General features: G+C 42.5%; 1 protein-coding gene across 6 annotated transcripts in view; it reads left to right on the top strand.

Annotated features, from left to right (window-relative positions):
• SHISAL1 (shisa like 1) overlaps positions 1-21,276 on the top strand; it is a 272,323-nt gene extending 251,047 nt beyond the window's left edge. For all 6 annotated transcript variants that reach the window (XM_050925181.1, XM_050925170.1, XM_050925164.1 and 3 more), the window contains one exon: positions 20,222-21,276. In XM_050925181.1, coding sequence (XP_050781138.1) covers position 20,222 — 1 coding nt within the window. In that variant the 3' untranslated portion in view covers positions 20,223-21,276. The remainder of the gene's footprint in view (positions 1-20,221) is intronic.
• Positions 21,277-23,044: the final 1,768 nt, after the last annotated feature.

The raw sequence follows: 23,044 nt of genomic DNA, 5'->3' as shown, positions 1-23,044 counted from the left end.
ATATGCAAGGGCTAGCTGCATATGTATACATACACAGTGCTCCGGCAGAGTTCTGGAACATGAAAGAGAGCAAGGGCACTAGAGGGCTCACAAACTATTTAAAGAGACATTACTCAACTCAACATGAGCACCCATTGCAACATGTTGGCTAAGAGGGCAAAAGTGATTCTGGGAAGCATAAGGAGGAGAATATCAAGTAGTTGTAGGGAGGTGTTATTACCACTGTTTATGACATTAGTGAGACTATTATTGGAATACTACTATGTCCAGTTCTGATATCCACACTTCAAACAGAATGCTGTCAAATCGAAAATGGTTCAGAAAACAGCAACAAAAGTTATGAATTTTGGAAAATTTGCTTTACATTGAGAGTCTTGAACTCAAATCTAAGCTCTTTAGTTTATCCAAGAGAAGGTTAAGCAATGACTTCATCACAGTATGAGTGTGTACTTGGGATGAAGGTTTCTTGATGTTTTTAGGCCTGTTTAAAGTAGCAGACAACTGTATAACAAGAGCCAGTGGTTGGAAGCTGACACTATACAATTTCAGATTAGAAATGAGGTGGTGGTTGTTTTTACCAAGGTAATTAAATTAACCATTGGAACAATTTACCTATGGGCATGGTGGATTCTCTGGCATGTTCAGCTTTAAATCAAGATGTTCTCACACAGATATGCTACAGCTCAACTAGATGCTGTGGGGCTGATGCAAAAATCACTAGGTGAAGTTCTACGGTTTGTCTTATGCAGGAGGTCAGAATAGATGATCATATTGATCTCTATTAATTTAGCTAGGGATCTGTGGGGTTCTGGAGTAGAGTTTCCAGCAGATTCCCAGCCACTTCAGTTTTTTCTGGCCCTGCCCACATGGCATCCATATCAGGTCTGCAGACCTGTGAGAGAATGTGGATTAGCAGCTGCACATCAAAACCTTATAAAATCTTTTCGATTGTTTTGTTCCCCACAATATGTTTTTAACATGAAGACAAACATATGTCCCCCCTCCACCTCATCCCACCGAGTTGCTGGTTTTGCAGCTGCTGCATAATAGCAATTGATGTCAATGGGAGTATGCAGTGATTACATACATAGTCAGACTATAAAATGTATCAATCTGAAAACAGAGGGGAAAATTCTGCTCTCACACCACCTGCCAAATCCCAACTCTAATATTCTGCATGCACAGAAATCTGGGTTATGGGGTTTCTCTCTCTCTCTCTCACACACACACACACCAGGATTCTTCCTAACATAGTGGATATGGCTGTGCATGCACACTCGTGTGTGTGTGTAATATTTGTAGAGTGTTGAATTATTCATTCTGAATTTACTTCCTTTCTGTAACTCATCTCATATACTAAGCCAACACCTGAAACAGGCAGCCATCCCAGTGTAGTTGCAACAAATAAATACTCCTGATGTGAAAAACGGATACACAAGTTAATTGCTAATAACAAGAACAAACATGGAACAACCACCAGCTGGCAGCTATAATCATTCAAAACAAAAATCTCCATACTTCATAAATCCTCATTCACACCAAGCCAGATTCAGTAAAGCACCTCAACCAGATGCTGCTGAATCAGTGAAATATTGCAACAAAACTTGTTTTTCTTTTGTGTCTACTTCTATTATGACTCAAAAAGAGCTTCTCACTAGGGGCTGGGCCATGCCATGCATCGATTCATATGCATAGATCCTAGTCCAGCCAAAGGGAGTTTTACACATAGACAAATCAATACTAAGATGTGGCCCTGAAACAGTTTTTAAAATAAACACAGCTCCATTGCTGGAGTCAAAGAGCACTCTTTGTAAAGAGAGTAACTTCAACTGAGGTCACCTCAGAAAACCTTGTTTTCCTTCTTCCCCCTCTTCTTTCTTTCCTTCTCCTATTGCATTAACCCTCAACACCTAGACTATTTCATCTATCCCTCCCCATGGATCCAAGTGCACCTCTCCTACTCACAATATCTCCCCAGGGGATGGTACCACTTCCTGAAACCATACAGGGCTAAAACTCAACTTCCATCTTGCCTATTCCATTGCCACTTTTCCTTCCCCTATCACCAGTCATAACTCCACTGTCCTCTAGCCACTCAAGCTCACAACTTTGAGGGCCTCGCTTTCCTCTCTCCTCGCACCTACGCTGTCACCAAATCTCTTGTAGTTGCCCCGCATCACACTTCTAAAATCCATCTCTACTACAAAGTTGATATAAAAGCTATTGGGAAATAAGATATACAGAGAGTCGCTTTCTGACCTTAACTACATTTTAAGGCAAAACCAAAACAAAACTACGTGATCCTTCACGCAGTTCAGATGCAAATAAAACTATAGTAGACATAGAACATGTGATCATATAGAAATGGGTGCACAGGTCAGATAAGTCTGCATCAGCAGTAGTCTTGATTTAAAAAATTAAGTGTTACATGAATTTCAATGTTGAAAAATAACTGATTTGCAGTCTCCAATACAAGATCTGCAATTATTTATTTTAAAAGGATTAGTTTTAGGTTTCTTACTGCTAAAAAAGTGACAGTTAATTATTATTTTTAAAAATGGTCAGGACAAACAGTGAGTGTCTCAGCGTGCATCTCACACTTACCCGAACAATTACTGCACTTCACATTTTCTCTCAATCTCTTGAGCAAAAGGGGTAACATGATGTTCCTCTTAATACTAAAATAGAAATGGAGTAAACACAAATAATGGTTCTTTGCACCAACCAGCCGCCCTGGGATTCACAAAAACCTCACTCTGTGCTGAAACCTGCAGGCACCTAAACTCATGTAAGATCTACAGCAGAAGTTCCCTAAGTGCTTATATTTCTGCCTCTGTGCATGTACACTGCAGCCTGAGTCTATGCATCTGGATGCCCAAGCACCAGACCACAATGCATGAACTAGGGGAAGAGAGGCATTCCTTTGCCCAACTCGCCTGTGAGGCTTGATCCAGTAAGCATGCCAAGAGCTCACGTCCCAGAGCAGGTCCCCGTATGCAAGCTCACTCAAAGCAGCCAGGGCAGAGGGGGACCACCCTCATAACTTTTAGCCCAGTAGTTACGGTACTGTTGCCAGAGCCTAAACATCGGACTTGAGATGTATTAGTTTTGATGAAAACTTTGTGGGAAGGATTTTTGGATCCAGGGCTTTCTAGAGAGACTCTCACTCTAGAGCCTGGTGGTTAGGGCACTGGGCCTGGATGGTAGAAAACTCAGGTTCATACCCCTGCTCTGCCTGGGTCAGAATGCTCTAGGATCTGAATTCAGAGCCAAGTTTGTCATCCCAGATCACTCTGAATCCAGCAGCATACACAGTTGAACCTGGGTCTTCCACATTTCAGGCCAGCGTCCTAATCACCAGGCTACAGAGTGCAAAAGTCTGTCTCTTTCCCCCTCCCTAACTCAAAAAAGTGCAGGTTGCGATCCAAAAATGGACATTTTGACAATTCCATTTTCATGAAAATGTTCAAAAGGTGGCAGTGAAGAGACAGATGTAAACTCAAGGGCCAAATTAGAATCTGCTTGTATTTACAAAAGGGCCAGATCCTGAGCCAGTATAAATTGATATAACACTCCATTGACTTCACTGGACCTGCACAGATTCACACCAACAGAGGATCTTACCCACAGTTTCAAAATTAGAGAGAGAGAGAGAGAGAGAGAGAAATGAGTGTCTGTTTTCCCTGTGCAACTCTATTGACTGCAGTGTACAGAGTACACAGCTCAAGAAGTGAATGAAGGCTGTGTTTGGTTCATAATACCTATAATTTGGAGAGACCATGACTGAGTCAATTAATGCTTGAGGATACCTTAGAATCAATAAAATACATAATGTGTAGATTATATATTCCAATCAGTGGATTTGCAGAACTCACTTGAATTTTTATGCACTCCATTGACAAACAGATGAATTACAATACTTCCAATTCCATGTTGGCCAATAAAGGCTGGATGAACTGAGAAAAGGAAGGAACTAGATAGACAGATACCTTTCATGAATCAAGCATTAACTGTTACTGAACAGAAGATTTTTTTTAAATCTACATTTTAAAAAATTCTACTCTACAAAGAACAAAGTGCTGAGAGGATGTATTACCAGGAGTCTCCAGCATGTCTATTTGCTGCTTAAAAAGTGCTAGCATCTCCTGCTGCTTATGTGCAGGGCCGGCTCCAAGCCCCAGCACACCAAGCACGTGCTTGGGGCGGCATGCCGTGGGGGGCGCTCTGCCGGTCATCAGGAGGGTGGCAGGCGGCTCCGGTGGACCTCCTGCAGGCATGCTTGCAGAGGGTCCGCTGGTCCCGCGGCTCCGGTGGAGCATCCGCAGGCATGCCTGCAGAAGGTCCACCAGAGCCGCGGGACCAGCGGACCCTCCGCAGGGATGTCTGCGGGAAGTCCACCTGAGCTGCAGGACCGGCGAGCGGCAGAGCGCCCCCCACGGCGTGCCGCCATGCTTGGAGCAGCGAAATGGCTAGAGCCGGCCCTGCTTAGGTGTCTCCTTTTCCTGTGCTTTTCTCCTCTATCCTTGTCAATTCTGCCTGCCCTGTGCTTGGTATCTGAAGCACCAGAGGGTGGGAGGTGAACCCACATGAATACACCTCTGAACTCTGGGGCTTTGCTGACCTAGGATTGCATCACATGATAGATTTTACTGGCTAACTTTGGAACTTGGCTTTGAGTCAACAGCAAAGTAGCATCTCAATGAATGCTCCATTACATTTAAGCTGAGAGTATGAAAAAGGGCCTTTTCTCCCACCCATATTTGAATTTTACCTGGGACAGCATGCTCTTTAAAAAAAAAAAAAGAAGTCTTTCCTACTCTTCAGTGTGCTGCTTTCTAATTTAGTTTTTAGATATGCACTCCGGGTCCAGTATAAAATAGTTCTGCAAATATGAAGAACACGTGTGACTGCATATATATACTGTATATATTTTGAAGTCCTTTTGTGGAAATACATTTACAAAATATGTGATATAGGCTTTGGGATGATCTGAAGTTAGAGACATTCAGAAAATCCAGTCTTCATAGACTCTCAGGGTTGGAAGGGACCTCATGAGGTCATCTAGTCCAACTGCCTGCTCAAAGCAGGACCAATCCCCAAATCCCTAGATGGCCCCCTCAAGGACTGAACTCTCAATCCTAGGTTCAGCAGACCAATGCGCAAACCACTGAGCTATCCCTCCCCCCAGTATAGAATGGTCTAAAAGATTATTGCAATTTTCTATTACATGTAATGAGATTGGTATCTTTTGAAACCAGTGGGAGATTAGGTACCTAACTAGTTTTGAGACTCTGGGCTACAATCCCTGACCTGATAAGCTTAATCTAAATAGCTAAGAAACAGTGGGAGGGAAACTAGAGGTGAACTGGCCTGACTCAGTTTACACAGAAATTTGGTGGCAGTCAAGAATGGAAACCAAGTCCAAGTCTCAGTCTAGTGCCCTACCTAGCAGACCACACTGCCTCAGGTACAGTGGTTCTTTGAAACAGCCTCTCAATATTCATACTTGTGAGAGGCATCTTCTAGTGCCACTAAACTTCAGCAATTTTGGTAGAAAAGCTGTACCCCTTTGGGACTGTACAAGTAACAGTGACTGTTTGGAGCTGACATTAGAAACTATGCAATCCAACCACCTTAATCTCTTCTTTCTATTGCTAGGTGCAGGTGAGGGCATTCAGTTACTGAAGAGAACTTTTCCTTGATTCTTCCAACAACATCTCCTCCTTGCTTATTATGGCACTTGTAGATTCTGATTGCTTTGATAGTTTGTGAGTAGTTTTGGTGCCCTGTGCAGTTTAAATTCCAGACCACCTCTGGCTCAGCTCCAGAACAACTTGTCTGATCTAGACACTAAAGACCCAGAGGAAAAAAAAATGCTCTAGGTCCCATACATATTACAATGATCCACTCAACTACCCTACAGAGAGTCATCTCACTACATTTCAGAAATATGAATAATTTAAAATAGCCCAATTCTGACTTTAATAATTCCCTTGTATCTTGACTTTTTTTGGTGAAGACATGAAACATTAACTACAACCTTCTTTAGCTGAGTAAGAGGTCTGGCTTCATTACATATTATCTCTATTCATTTCGGCATACTAGTTCTGTCGAGGTTTGACAAACCAACCACATTAAATTAAGGCTGTCAGAACTATACATTCAAATGTACCCACCTGATCAAGCCAGTTTTCCTTGTGACCCCTGTGAATTAAATGGCCATGTTAGTTATTTTATGACCACTATACATTAAAATGCATGATGATTTCTCAACGTACACAGCTGGATGAGTTAAGGACAAATGTTTCAGCCTAAATGAATTTCCTTGATTTGGGCAGCATGGGCAGGACTTTAAGGATGTGATTTTCAAAGCCATCTAAGAGATTTGGGTGTCCAGTTCCTATTAAATTTCTAATCCAGATGTAAAAATGTGATTTAAAAATCTCAACTGAAATATTTTAAACCTTTTTTCCCTTGATAATATACTTCAATAGGGGAAGGAGGAGAATTTCTTGTCATTAAAAAAATGATAATATACTCAGCGAGCCAAGAAACACGGAGAGAATTTAAGTTTTTCAGCAAAATACTCCAGCATTATCTTTCATGTCCGTAAGTCTCCTTCATCTGTTTCCCTGTTCAATACATCTCTATTAAAGTTTGCATACTTCACATTTCTTCAAAAGTCTCAGAAGTTCTGAAAGGGAAGTCTGAACTTGGATACATTTCCTTTCTAAAACACTCTCAGCTGCAAACCAGATGAGGGACTATCAGATGAATACCAGTTAAAATTGATTTACAGCTACTTGCCTTTCAAAAATTTAGGACCCAATTCTGCAACCCATGTTCACAATGAGTAACTTATTCATGCTGGTAGTCCCATTGACTTCTCACTGCTACTAATTGCATGACAAGGCTGCAAAACCTGCCCCTTCATTAAGTAAATATAGAAAACTGGATTCTGTGTGGTTTCATTTTTTTCCATCAGAGAAACCTGGGATGTATTTAATTGGTGCAGATATAGCCATTTCCAAAACTACAGAGGCAACCTATTTTCTCTTTTACAATTGACTTATCTTTAGCTAATGCCAGGACAAAATGTGGTCTACCATATTAAAGATGTACCAGTTATGCTGTGCAACTCATGCTGTTAGCAGTAGGAGTTTTCTGCGCATAGAGGACTGCAGGATCAGCTGTCCACATTTAAAAACACAATGAAATATCAATGTAAAAAGCTATCTATTCTCCCAGTCAAATTTCAGTCACTGAAGGGAATTATCCGCTCCCTTCATGTGCATCTGTAATTTCCATTAATAGTAAAGGGTGTTATATATGCACATGTTCAGAGATGACCAGAGCTTTAAAGGTATTACCTACTGTCAACAAATGCTTTACACAGTTCATTGGGATTCCGTGAATCTTCTGCATCTTAAAAGAGCACTTGCAGTAGACTCAATAGATTCGATTATGCAGCATAAGGAAGTACCAGCATAATCTAATTACCTCCTAATGAAGAAGTCAATGTGTTACTCAAGTTATTAGCATGGGAGCTTTAAGTAAACTCAATTTATTTCAGTACATTAGGAGCCAAATATTATGAGCCACATAGGACCAAATCAGTGACCTCTCTGCATGCCTATGTAGAGGATTACTTTACTTCCCTCTGCCAGCTACCCAACCTGCAGAGTCCCCACCTGCATACACCTGCCCTGCACTCCCAAATATGCCAACCAGGGAAATAAGCTGTGCAAGCTACAGGGTTGGTACAGGGTCCATCCCCTTTCCAAGCAGGAGATAGCTGACAGGCAAATTGTGGCCAAGTCATAATCTGTTTCCTAGCCTATTCTATGGCTGCACTGCCCCACACCAGGCTTATGACAAAGTAACAATTGATTTCATAAGAAGTAGAAGCTGTTGATACAGATACAAAATATAAAAGCTATTTTTAACCCCAGGAATTAGCAAACATGACCAGACCCATTAGGAGCCAACCATAAGTGTTTAAACTATACAGAGGGCCATATCCTCAGGTGTAAATCAGCATAGCTGAGTGAAATCAACAATTATCAGCAGTTGAGGACCTGGCCCTCATTATTTAACTGGTTCTCAGGGTCAGGCTCAGCCTTACAGTGGTGTAACCCTTCTGTCAGCTGAAGTCTGCAGCAATAAGGGCTGAGTTCAATATCTAGGGGTTCCTCTTAACATTACAACACAGAACTGGCTTGAGCTCCCACCCTGTAATGGGGAAAAATTTAACTGCATCCTGGCTGCCTCCAAGAGGCAATACTTGCCCACTTTCAAGCACTGAGTCTGTGTATAACAGAAGATAACTTTATTAAAAAGGAAAGGGAACCAAACATTAGTTGGGAAAAACATCCCAACCATATTCAGACATATGCGATCATAAGCCAAGCCAACTCCACAGTGTGTTGGGCAGTGTCCTTGGCCTCAGTTTCCCACTTTGTGTGTGTGTGGGGGGGGTCCAACAAATGAATGTCCTTTTAACACATTGCTCCCCTGTCCCTCCACTGCATCCCCTACACAGTTGGCTGTCCTAGGTCAGCAAAGCCCCAGAGTTCAGAGGTGTATTCATGTGGGTTCACCTCCCACCCTCTGGTGCTTCAGATACCAAGCACAGGGCAGGCAGAATGGACAGGGATAGAGCAGAGAGGAGAAAAGCACAGGAAAAGGAGACACACAAGCAGCAGGAGATGCTAGCCCTTTTCAGGCAGCAAACAGACATGCTGGAGACTCCTGCTGACCTTCAGGCTCTGACCCATGCTCACCTCCCTCTGCAGCCCATAGAGAACTACATCTTGGGACCTCCCTACACACACCCCACATTTCCGTGGCATCCAGACCATGGTATTACCCCTACCACTCCATTCCAGAGGTGGACAGAATCACAGCCGCACTTACACCAACTGTGTTACTTACAAGTCAGTGTGTGTTTGTGAAAGGAAAATGACTATTCTTTCCTCTTCCAAGGTTCTTTTCCCTGTATTTATAAAGTTTTATTCACTTACTTGTATGTCTGTTTGCAGTGGTTTGGAATAAAAGTCTATTTATGAAAACAATCATTTTATTAGTTCACATTATATGCTGGCTGGGGCAGACATCATTCATAGCTAATAGCAATAGGTGCATATTGACACACACACCCCCCACCGCAAGATTTATACTCGAGTGCAAAAAAAACCACAGAAAAAGCACACACACCAATGCCAGGCAGTGCACACATTATTGTGGCTCACTATTAAAATAGTCTTTCAAAGCCTCCCTGAGCCACATAGCTCTCCACTGAGTTCTTCTTATAGCCTTGTATCTGGCTGCTTGAATCAGAAGGCAACTGTTCCACCTCCATCCTCCAGTCCACTGGAAACTTTTCCCCCTTTGTGTCACATATTATGAAGTGCACAGCAGGCAGCTATAATCATTGGAATACTTTTTTGCACTGAGGTCTAATCTGTGCATAGACAGGCCAGCAGCCTTTCAAACACCTAAAGACACATTCAACTTTCATTCTGCCCCTGCTGAGCCTGCAGTTGTAGCACTCCCTGCTATTGAGGTGGCCGGTGTATGGCTTCATCAGCCATGGGAGTAAGGGGTAGGCTGGGTCTCCCAGAATCACTATTGGTATTTCATCATCCCCAGTGGTAATCCTCTGGTCTGGAAAGAAAATCTCGGCTTACAGATTTCTGAACAGGCCTCTGTTCTTAAAGATGTGTGCGCCATGCACCTTCCCTGACCAGACCATATTGATGTCAGTAAAATATCCTGATGATCCACTAGGGCTTGCAACACCACAGAAAAGTAGCCCTTGCTGTTAATGTACTGTGTGGCAAGATGGTCTGGTGCCAAAATAGAGGTATGCATGCCAGCTATCGCCCCATCGCAGTTCAGGAACCTCATTGCCAAAACACAAGCAGTATGTCCTGCACATTGCCCAGAGTCACAGTCCTTTGTAGCAGGACACAATTAATGGTCCTGCACACTTGCATCACAGCAGCCCCCACAGTAGATTTCCCAGCTCCAAATTGATTCATGACTGATCGGTATCAATCTGGCGTTGCAAACTTCCACACAGCGATCGCCAATTGCTTCTCCACTGTCAGAGCAGCTCTCGTTTTGATGTGGCTGCGCCAGAGGGCTGGGGCGAACTCAGCACACACTTCCAGGAATGCGGTTTTGCACATCCAGAAATTCTGCAGCTACAGTTCGTCTTTCCATATCTGCATAATTATCAATCCCACCAGTCAGTGCTTGTTTCTCAGGCCCAGAACCAGCACTCTACTGTCAGCAGCTGCTCCGTTAATGCCAACTACCACCTTGAAAAGAATAGTTTCTTTCTACATCCCACAGCAAGCTACCATTCTCCACTGCTCCTTTGGCAGATCTGCAAATACTGCAGGATCAGGCACATTGTGCTTTCAGCACTCATCACAACAACACAAAGTTGGGCAGGATCCATGCTTCTTGCAGAGATAGTGGACGTGCGGGTTTCTGGGGCTTTTCAAAAGAGGCATGAAACATTATGGGGTGCAGATAACATTATGAGATGGAGAAAACTGCATCATGGGGCACTGAAATCATGTTCCCAGTCACCCCTGCAAGCACAGGTGCCGGCTTCTAATTTTTCCCAGGGGTGCTCAAATTCAGGCCCCACCCAAACTCCACCCCTTCCACCAAGCCCCCACATCCACCCAGCCCCAAACCCAACCCTTCCCCAAGGCCTCACCCTTTCCCAGACTTACCTTTTTCTACCCTATCCCTGCTCCTCCCCTCCCTCCCAGGGCCTCCTGCATGCCACGAAACAGCTGTTCCACACAGTGTGCAAGAGGCACTGGGAGGGAGGGGGAAGAGTTGATTGGTGGGGCCACCGGCGGGCGGGAGTGGAGGGGATCTCGGCTGCTGGTGGGTGCTAAGCACCTGCTAATTTTTTTCCATGGGTGCTCCAGGGCTGGAGCACCCATGGAGTTGGCGCCTATGCCTGCATGCCTCATTTGCCCCCATGAGGCGTTGTAAACCCTTCCCAAAAAAAATCAGCTTCTGCTAGATGGTGGCAAGTTTCACAGTGGGATACCTACCCACTGGTATGAATGCAAGCACAGGCAGTAAGGACCCACACCGCTGGTACAAGGAGAGTAGTGTGGATATACAAAAGCGATGTAATTACTACAGTGGCTGTACATCAACGTAACTTGGGTTGACTTAATTTTGTAGCGTAGACTTGCCCTAAATCTGCAGCAGACTACTACTGAGGGGTGGGCGCACACCCCAGCTTGCCATGAACTAAATGTCTGTATAGACAAGCCCTTAGTGTGTCTTTGCCTTACTTCCCCAAAATGTTAAATTAACATAATAGTACAGCCGTACCTCACAGGGATGCTGTGAGGATAAATACTTTAAAGATTGTAAGGTGCTCAGGCACTACAGTAATATAAATACCAAAAATACAGAGCTTTCCTAACTTGGACCCCTCAGAACCTGCATATGGGTACCAACTGAAGAGTCCTACACGGGCCATGATGGAGTGAGATGGCCAGCTAGGGTAGAATTTTCCAAAGTGGGTTAGGAGAAGTTCTACTGAAAGTAATTGGGACTTGTGCACCCAAGGGCATGCCTGCATGGTAGGTAATGTGCACAATGGGGTGGGGGGAGTGATTTCTAAGGCTAGGCCTACTCTTGGGGAGACGGGGGGAGTCGACCTAAGGTACGCAACTTCAGCTACGCTATTCGTGTAGCTGAAGTCGGCATATCTTAGGTTGATTTACCTGGCTGTGAGTCGACCGCTGTCGCTCCCCCATTGACTCCGCTTCCACCTCACGCTTGCGGTGGTATTCCAGAGTCAACGGCAGAGTGATCAGGGATCGATCTTATCGTGTCTACACTAGACACGATAATCGATCCCCAATTGATCGATCACTACCCACCAATCTGGCAGGTAGTGTAGGAATACCCTAAGTGTATTAATATGTTGCACATTAATTGGTACATGTAAACCCTCCCAGTGCACACTAAAGGTTTCCTCGTGTGCTTTAACAGAGATAGGGAACCTTTAGGTGCATAGAGACCCTGTTGGTCTGCATTAGTTGTGCCCCACATGACAGTGTGCTTTAGAAATCACTGTTTTGCCAGAAGCTGGGAATGCATGACAGGGGATGGATCACTTGATGATTACCTGTTCTGTTCATTCCCTCTGGGTCACCTGGCATTAGCCACTGTCAAAAGACAGGATGCTGGGCTAGCTGGACCTTTGGTATGATCCAGTGTGGTCATTCTTATGAGGTGTCACAGATCTAGGAAAGTGCCCCCTCTTGACCACTCATCAGACTCCTGTGAGTGGATTCAGCTACTGGATCTTATGTGCCTTGGGAGTCTGAAATTGGTCCAGGCACTGCCCTTAGCTTGAGATCCTTAGACACACCCTTGGAGCACTGATTCTCTATCTAGCACACCCCTATTCCCAACCCCCAAGAGCTATGACTTTGCCATCCAACTTCCCTATCCTTGTTACCAGTGCTGAACCCCAGACTCCCTCATAGGCTGTGTTTATATTCTCTCCCAGCCATGTGGGTGTTCTGGACCCACAGTTTACCTCTTCAAAGGGCATGTGGTAGATGAAGCACATATCACACAGGATTACTTTGCACAAGATTCTAAGACACCCTTGCTCATTATGCATGAGAGCAGAAGGTCCAGATGATACAGCAAAACAAACAAAAACAAACATCCTAACTAATCATCACTGCAATTTCAATAGCATTAGCACTGGCATGAAAATGGAGTAACAAAAAGGTGAATCAAGCCCTATGTTCTGAGTTAATTTGACAGTTTGCCGTCTACTAGATAGGAGCAAACACTGATTCCCACAGATATTTTGGGTCTAAAAACAGATTTCTTTACACTGCATTAATGAAATGTTAGCTGTATAATGTAGCACCTAAACCTGTGAATACCCAGAAGGTAAAGAACTACCAATTTCTGATGGAAAAAATATAGCAGCAGGAATTTACTATCTATCATCTCACCAGGATGATGACAGTGATTGTGAAATGCTCAAGGAGATTAGAAAGGCTAAAAAACAAAAAACAAAAAACAAAACAAAAACAAAAAAAACAGAAAACCCAATAATAATGGAGGATTTCAACTAACCCCATATTGATGGGTACATGTCAACTCAGGAGGGGAAGCAGAGATGAAATTTCTAGACACCATTAATGACTGCTTCTTGGGGCAGCTAGTCCTGGAACCCATAAGGAAAAAGGCAATTCTTGATTTAGTCCTAAGAGGTGCACAGGATCTGGTCCAAGGGGTGAATATACCTGACCACTCAGTAATAGTGAACACAATGCAATTAAATTTAACCTCCTTGTAAGGGGGAATACACCAGAGAATTCCACCAGGGTAGCATTTATCTTCAAAAAGGGGAACTACACAAAGATGAGGAAGCTAGTTCAATGGAAAGTAAAAGGTTTAGTAACAAGAGTGAAATGCCTGCAAGCTGCAGGGTAACTACTGGTATTTTAAAATACTATAATAGAGGCTCAGACTAAATGTATAGCCCCCAAAACCAAGAAAAAAAAAACAAAAACAGTAGGATGACCAACCATGGCTAAACAGAGTAAAAGGCAGTTAGAATCAAAAAGACATCCTTTAAAAATTGGAAGTCAAAGCCAACTGAGGAAAATAGAAAGTAGCATAAACTCTGGCAGGTCAACTGTAAAAGTATAATTAGGCAGGCCAAAACAATTTAAAGAGCAACCAGCAAAAAAAGACACTAAAACTAACAGCTTTTTTTTTTCCAATTACATGAAAAGCAGGAAGCGTGCCAAATAATCAATCAGTGAGGCCATTGGCAGACATGCCAAACCCATGAAAAAAAAATGCAGAAATTGATGGTTTTGGCTTAATTGGCTTGTGAGTCGTTTGTTGGCTAGTTTTGGGCTTATAGCTTTTGGAGCTTGTAGCTTCTTTTTTTTTGATCGGCTCCTTGCAAGCTGGGGCAAGGGACAAGAGGTGGGGGAGAAAGAGTCAGGGGTGCACAGTGGGCCCACCACAGTCCCAGACGGCACGCCAGGGGGATCTAGTCACATAATGTGTTAGGATTCTTAGGGACTGGCTTGTTTTTGGCCTTGTTTTAAAATGGGATTAGCTTGATTTTTAGCTTTTTGCGAAAGTTGAGGTGCTTATTTACTGTGTGAACTGTGGCCATTGAATGATCGAGGTGCTACAGGAGCATTCAAGGAACACAAGGTTATTGTGGAGAAGCTAAGCTCCTCATCAGTCTTTACTGCAGAAGCTGGGAGGGAGATTCCCACATCTGTGCCATTCTTTCTAGCTGACAAATCTGAGGAACTGTCCCAGATGAGGTGTCAATAGAGGAGATTTGGGAACAAATTGATAAATTAAACAGAAATACGTCAGTAGGACCAGATTGCATTCACCCAAGAGCTCTGATGGAACTCAAATATGAAATTACAGCACTACTAACTGTGGCATGCAACCTATCACTTAAGTCAGCCTCTGTACCAAAATTACTGGAGGATAGCTAAGGTGACACCAATTAAAAAAAAAAAAAACCACTCTAGAGGCTATCCTGGTAATTACATGCTGGTAAACCTAACTTCAGTACCAGGCAGATTGGTTAAAACCATAGTAAAGAACAGAATTATAAGACACATAGATGAACACGATTTGTTGGAGAAGAATCAATGCAGATTTTGTAAGAGGAAATCATGCTTCACCGATCTATTCAAATTTTTGAGGTTGCATGTCAACAAGCATGTAGAGAAGGGTGATCCTGTGGGTATAGTGTATATGGACTTTCATAAAACCTTTGACAAGGTGCCTCACTGAAGGCTCAAACAAAATAAGCAGTCATGGGATAAGAGGAAAGGTCTTTTCATAGATCAGTGACTGGTTAAAAGATAGGAAACAAAAGGTAGAAATAAATGGTCAGTTTTCACAGTGGAGAGAGGTAAAAAGCAGGGTCCCCAAAGATCTGTACTGGGACCAGTGCTGTTCAACATATTCATAAATCTAGGAAAAGGGGAAAACAGTGAGGTGGAAAAGTTTGCAGAGAACACAAAACTACTCAAGATATTGCAGTCTGCTTTGGATTTGCCTGAGTTACAAAGGGATTTCAGAAAACTGGGTGACTGGGCAATAAAAGGGGCAATGAAATTCAATGTTGATAAATGCGAAGTGATGCACATTAGAAAACATAATCCCAACTATACGTACTGTGACAAAGTTCCTCCCTACCTTGGTGGGTCCTGCGCTTATCAGCAGATTTACTCACCTCACAGATTCACCCTGTGGATCGGGAAACAGCCCAGAGACCTTCCCCTCTGGGAAGCCACAGTCCAGGTCAATTCCTCCTGTGTCTAATCAGGAGTTGGGAAGTTTAGGGGGAATCTGGGCCCGCCCTCTACTCCAGGTTCCAGCCCAGGACCCTGTGGACTGCAGCTGTCCAGAGTGTCTCCTGGTACAGTTGTGCGACAGCTACAACTCCCTGGGCTACTTCCCCATGGCCACCTCTCAACACCTTTGTCCTCACCACCGGACTTTCCTCATGATGTCTGATAACGCTTGTACTTCTCAGTCCTCCAGCAGTATGCCTACTCACTCTCAGCTTCTTGCACACCTCTTGCTCCCAGTTCCTCGCATGCACTTCCTCTCCTCTGGCTCCCTTTGGGCTGACTGGAGTGAGCTCTTTTATAGCATCAGAGGGGCCTTAGAGTCAGGTGCTTAACAGCCTTACCTGACTCTTAGCAGGTTAATTGGAGTCAGGTGTTCTCATTAGCTTGGAGCAGCCCCTGCTCTGGTCACTCAGGGAACAGAAAACTGCAGTGGCCAGTTTATTTCCCTTCTACTACTCTGCTGCTCCCAACTGGCCTGGTCTATCACAATACAAAATAAGGGGTCTAAATTAGCTGTTACCACTCAAGAAAGATCTTGGAGTCATCATAGCTAGTTCTCTGAAAGCATCCACTCCAAGTGCAGCAGCAGTCCAAAAAGCTAAAGAACATTAGGAACCATTAGGAAAGGGATAGATAATCAGATAGACAATATAATAATGCCACTATATAAATCCATGGTGCACCCACACCTTGGATACTGCACAAAGTTCCAGTTGCCCCCATCTCAAAGAGGCTATGTTAGAATTAGAAAAAGTACAGAGAAGGGCAATTATTAGGGGTATGGAACAGTTTCTGTATGAGGAGAGATTAAGACAACTGGGACTGTTCATTTTAGGAGAGAGGATATGATAAAAGTCTATAATATCATGAATGGTGTGGAGAACGCCACAATAACCAGGGGTCACCCAATGAAACTAATTGTCAGCAAGTTTAAAACCACCATAAAGAAATACTTTTCACACAGTCAACCCGTGGAACCCATTGCCAGATGTTATGAAGGCCAAAAAGTATAGTTGGGTTCATGAAAAGAATTAGATAAGTCCATGGAGGATAGAAACATCAATGACTATTTGCTGGAATGGTCAGGGATGCAACCACTTGCTCTGGATGTCCCTAAACATCTGACTGCCAGAAGCTAGGACCATTCGATAATTGCCCTGTTCTGTTTATTCCCTCAAAAGCATCTAGCACCGGCCACTGTCAGAAGACAGGATCCTAGGCTACATTGACCATTGGTGTGACCCAGTATTGCTATTCTTATGTTAAGTAAATTAGTATTATTATGGTTAGAACAATATATATTGTGCCTCAGCCTACATACACTATGGCAAACTACCATAAAGTGCATTTAGCTCCTTGGACGATTTTTAAGCTTGGGCTATCCCAAAATGCAACCTATATTATTTTCCTACATATTGATCTAGACTAAGTATTTATACTACATATCACTGTTCTGAGCAATGTTTGACACTGGCCACATCCTGAGAGGAACTGATCACTCACAACCTGTCATGATATATTTCCCCAGTCTGAACCTTAGAGTCCAAAAGTTGGGGTCCCAGCATGAATTCCTCTAAGCTTAATTACCAGCTTAGATCTGATAAGCTGCCACCAATCAGGAATTCCAGTGCCTGATACACTCTGGTCCCCCCAAAACCTTCCCTGGGGACCCCCAAGACCCAGACCCCCTGGATCTTAACACAAGGAAAGTAAACCCCTTTCCTCACCGTTGCTTTTCCCAGCCTTCCCCTCCCTGGGTTACCCTGGAAGATTACTGTGATTCAAACTCCTTGAATCAGAACACAGAGAAATTAGGTCTCCTGGAGAGATAGACAGATTCACGCTCCGTGAATCTAAAACAAAGGGATTCCACCCTTCCCCTCCCTTCTCCTTCCCTGTTAAGTACAGACTCAATTTCCTTGAGCCTCAACAAGGTGGAAAATCAGACAGGTCTTAAAAGCAAAACTTTTAATAGAAAGAAAGAAAAAAGTAAAAGGTGTCTCTGTACTTTAGATGGAAAGTTACAGGGTCTGTCAACTTATAGAAACTGGAGAAAAAGCCTCATCCAACAGAAATACAATTTAAAACACTTTCAGCCAAATACACATTAAAACTCTACCAGCCAGATACACATTTGCAAATAAAGAAAAACAAATCAAAAAGATTAATCCGCCTTTTTACCTTTGTACTTACTAAATTTGAACAGAAGATTAGAGAGCCTGTAGGTACGTGTGGTTACTCTCAGAACCCAGAGAGAACAAAGCCAAACCCAAAAAACACAAACAAAGGCTTCCCTCCACCGAGATTTGAAAGTATCTTGTCTCCTGATTGGTCCCCTGGTCAGGTGTTTGGTTCCCTGTTTGTTAACTCTTTACAAGTAAAAGAGACATTAACTCTTAACTATCTGTTTATGACACAACCCCTAGGCAGCATAGACTAATAGATAAGGCCCTGGGTTGGGAATCAGGAGGCCCAGGTTCTTCTCCAAGCTCTGATGATGATTGTGTAACCTGGATCAAGTCACTTCACCTCTTTCTCCTCTACCTTTTGTATTCTTTATCCATTTAGCTCTTTGGGGCAGACTGTTCCTCTTACTTTATATCTGTAGTAAATAATCAACAACATTGACTTTCAAGTGCTCAGCACCTCTCAGATCAGGCTCATACTCATTTGCAAAGGCTATATACTTGATAACACCTAGCACAGGGGTTCTCAAACTTGGAGCTGGGACCCCTCAGGGGGTTGCGAGGTCATTACATAGGGGTTGCGACCTGTCAACCTCCACCCCAAACCCTGCATTGTATCCAGCATTTATAATGGTGTTAAAGATATTTAAAAGGATGTTTAATTTATTGGTGGTGGGAGGGTCACACTCAGAGGCTTGCAATGTGAAAGCGGTCACCAGTACAAAAGTTTGAGACCCACTGACCTAGCATATTTATAGCATTTGTTATGGTCAGACTGAATAACCCTCTCAGTGCTTATGTAAACTATCCTAATAGCTGTTTAGAAACATGAAGTGATTCCTGAAGGCCACAAAATGAGTCAGTGGCAGAGTGAGTATCTGGATTGAACACTAATTTCCTATTCAGTGCCCTATGCATAAGGTATTAACATTAATGAAAATAAGATTTATTTAGCACTTATTGGAGCCACTGGGACTCTATCACTGATTTTCATCATGATTTAAAAATCAGCAAGCAGGAAGAGTTATTTAAATAAGCCATTTTAATTATGTTTTGCATTTGTACTTTAATTATTTTCCTAAACAAAGTTGATCCTCATTGGTTAGTAACTATTAAAACACGGACTTGCAATTAAATATAATCTTTACACTGGTTTGGTGCTTCTTTTTGCTAACTAGGAGGAAACAGTGCATCTGTACACATGTATTTAAATCAATTATATAGCTTGACTTACATTCATTCAGATTCTTAATTTACATTTTTATTATAGTAAGAAATGCATCATTCAGCATTTTCTATTTACTAGATGGCTAATCTTTTACTTACGATTTGTGTCAAGCTGTGTTTGGATTGACATTTAAGTTCAATTAAAAATGTAAAAAGCAGCATTTTACTTTTTAAAATCCAATAAAGCTACCTTAAGTGTTCTGGATATAAAAGAAAAAAGTTTATCACAACTTGTTCTGCATTTAAAATTAACTCATTTATTAAACCAATACTTTACTATTCTTAGTTAGTAAATTATTTATGGTCACTATCGCCTCCAAGATTTTAGATCTCATCCTTTCACACCTCAACTTTTATTCAGACACTGGAAGAAGAGAACAAGCATTCCTGCTTTTGCAACTCCCAACGGGTTTTTTAATTTTGAATGAAGTAGTCTTTGAACCGAACTGGTTTCATAAACTGAAATTCTCTCGCATCTACAGAAGAGGATACTGCTATCAAAAGCTGCTTCAGCTGTCAAGCTCTGGCTCCAGATGCTTAATGAATAGCTTCCTCCAGTTCTGTGATTTGATGTTGCTTAAAATTTACTACCAAATTTTACCACTTATTATTTTGGGTATTTAATTTAAAATTATTTCATAGATTGACATGTGTTACGGTCTAAACTTACTAGAAAACTAAGAAAGTGTAATATATAAAGAAAATCCTTTTTTTTATTTAAAAAGTGATTTTTTAAAATTCAACTTGCTAGTAATTCACTTTACACGTGTTTCTTCCTTCGCATTTCAAGACAAATATGTCATGCTCAACAGCAACAGAGGCTACTGTGCCCCCTTGCCATGTTCTTGGGCAACAAGACAATCAGTATTGACAATTGGCATCCACAGTGGAGGAAGAGAAATTTGGGAAAGACACGAATTTTAGCATCTGTTTTAGACTCCAACATAGCTGATTAGTCAAACTCGTCAATAGGATTACTTAAATGAATAAATTAAGCACGTGCTAAAGTATTTGCAAGATCAGAGTCCTTATTAGAAGAGCTGAACAAAAAAAATTTGGGCAAATAGTAAATTTACTGAAAGTTCATTTCTAGGGTAAACTGAACTAATCAAATAGTTTTGAAAATGTCATTTTGAAATCAACCTCTACTTGTTTCCCACTCCCACCCCCTTCAGTTTTTCATTTCAGTTTCGGTTCAAAACAAACTCCCCCTCCCCCAGATTTTTCAGTTCAACCACCAAACTAAAAATATCAATTATTTGTTCAGCTCTACGTAGAAAGGATTGTTTTAAAATAAACAATGAAACAATATGGGTTTACAGTTATGCTATTTCCCATTACACTGTCTTCTTGACACTTACGGGCAAACATTTTTATCTTTTTCAGAAAATTATAATGATGTGCCTCAAGATGGGAGAGGTTAGTTTAGAATGCAGCGAGCAGCTTTCAAGAGCAAACTATCCAAGTGAATGACAGACAAACAAAGATGACACCACAAGATGGAGTTCGATCAAGACATCTGACAAGAATCACCTCTCAACTTACAAAAACAATGTTGAAAGAGTTCAGAAAACTGTCTGTAAGCAATATTTTAATTCTAGGTCAAGATTATTATTTTGAAAGGAAACATCGTATTTGATGGAAAGCTCAGTACAGTGAAATGCAAGTTGCTCTTGCAAGATCCAAGCCAAGGTAGACAAGGGACAACAAGACAAACCTTTGGCAGATCAACTTTCTTTGCCTCTCCATCCATCAATTGCCATTTGAGCCTAATCTGTTTTAGAATAATGAATGTGAATTATTCCAAAGTTCTCTGGTGAACATTATGTCACAATAGGGTAGATGCTGACATTCCCAGTCACTGTTCCCTCAACATCACACCTCACAGTACAAAGGGACCCCTCATCCAATCAGAGTGAAGGGTAGTAGTAATTTCAGTCCCTGATTCTAGTCATTTTATTCACAGCAATGAGACTGGCAAAACAAATTCCTGAGCACAAGTTGCCTCAACTGTACTTGCTCTCCAGAGGAGTGTACAAAAATTTAAAAACAATTTTAAAAAAGGACAACCTCTCCCCTTCCTGAACCTGATTGGAAATGGAAAAAAAGAATATCCCACTGATTACAATAGCAATAATACCATTACCCCTATGTTTTACAAGGCAATAATTCAATTCTCTCAGGCTGATAGTTATTCAGCACTTGATTGGTCTCATAATTTATCCCCTTCAGGAATGGGAGGATTGCTTTGCAAGGCAGAACAGCAATGGGATATCGAGTCGCTGCATGTTGCAATAGCCTGACTATATTTTATGGTAGGGATTTAATTTGAAGACATACGGTATATTTTATATCAGGGGTGGCCAAATTTACTGACCCTCCGAGCCACATACAATAATCTTCAGAAGTTCAAGAGCTGGGCACACCTACTGGGGCTTGGGCAGCAGATGCCTCCCACACGACTGGAGCCCAAGATCCCCCTCTCCACAGGGCAGAAGCCCCTTGCCCTACCACCCTCGCAGGGCAGGGCAGAAGCCCTGAGCTCCACCTGTGTCACACACCTCCACACCCTGGTCTGGTAGGTGGAAAACAGGGGAGGGAGGGCTCCGTGAACTGCATTTTAACTGTAAAAGAGCCACATGTGGCTCACGAACCACAGTTTGGCCACATCTGTTTTATATCAATCATTCCTGTGAAATGAAGTCATGCAGCAAGACTTCATTTTATACAGAGTACCTGGTGACTACAACCAAAACAGAGGAATTCCTCTGGAATCACAGTACTCAACACAGCCACATTAGTGCCTAATTAATTCAGCATAGCTAATATTATTTCAACCAACACTAAAATGATCTGACTATGACTTAGTCGCACATATTTGAGAGCATCATCAATAGCAGGAACACTTTCCATGTCTACTGAGTGACATGAAGTCTTTTGTTAAAACTTCTTTGCATTGAGTGCATTTTTCTTTTTTCTACTGAACAGCTAAGGGATACGTTACTACTGGACACTTCAGGCCAAATTATGGCTGGCTTGCAGAAGTGCATTAGATAGGGAGAAGGCACAGAGAGGCATCAGTGCTGGAGAGCAGAAGCAGTGGAAGCCAGCCAATCTTGCCCGCAGCAGTCCAGTTCTCAGAGGAGGCCTGCCTGGGTAGGACACAGACATCTCCATGCCTCACCTCCTTGCACGCCAACCAGTCAATACAAAACATCACTGGGGGAAGGGCATACTATACCTGATGAAAAGGTGTAGCGAGTGCCACAGGTAAGCATGCTTCCCCCTCAGCACCCTTGCAGGCATTGGACTGGCTCCTGCTCCACACGGAATGCCTGCAGTATCCCATCTGTGAACGGTATTCAGATGCCCCACTTTTCCCTGCACGTGATTCAGTTTGTAGAGCCATACTTGAGCCTTTAAAGTTGTACGGTGGTATTGCACATGGTGGGAAATGTAGCACTCCAAGTAAAGGGCGTCATTTTTTAAATTCTCAATTCACTTTAAACCAGGGAGCTTTTAGTTTTCTAAAAATAGCATTTCATTATACTGTAGCAGCAACATTCAAAGCACTTTAGTTGAAGTTGGGACAATAAGAGCTACATCAAAGAGGTATTAGAGGTCATTTTCAGATACTGGTACAAATACAGCATTGGTTTTTGCAAAAATAGTACTTAGCAAGTACTGAGCAAAGGGGCTGAGCTTGCACGGAAGGGGGAACGCAGACAGTGGAGCTATGAGATGGAAGCCTCATTCCCAACTTGCTAGTAAGGGTCAGAAAAATCAGGTAGCCAAAAGTAACACTGATTCTGGCCATGCCTCCGTGGGCAGCATACTTTTTTTCCCTAGCTGCCTTCCCTTGCAAAGACAACCCCCAACAACCACCACCACCCAAGGTTGTATCTACAACACACAGTCTCCTTGCACAAGTTTTTTGCTACTTATTCCTTTGCCCCCCCATCATAGCATTCCAGGTCCATAGACCTGACACATATACTTAAGGTACCACAGGATCAAGTCTACAGAAGTTTGGGAACCATTTGTTACAAACAGGAATAGTAATAGAGGCACTTAGCACTTCCAAGGATCAGGCCTGCTGCTCCTCTGAGAATGCAGGGTTTAGACCAGCACACTCTGCTGTGCATCATTCACTGTGTGATGCCTACCTCAGCACAACAGGCTGAATTAAGGTTGGAATGTCAAACTTTA

The sequence above is a fragment of the Gopherus flavomarginatus genome, chromosome 1, assembly GCF_025201925.1.
Source record: "Gopherus flavomarginatus isolate rGopFla2 chromosome 1, rGopFla2.mat.asm, whole genome shotgun sequence".
Classification (NCBI taxonomy): Eukaryota; Metazoa; Chordata; order Testudines; family Testudinidae; genus Gopherus; species Gopherus flavomarginatus.
The sequence above is the reverse complement of the archived record's forward strand: the minus strand, read 5'-3'. Positions and strand labels throughout refer to the sequence as shown.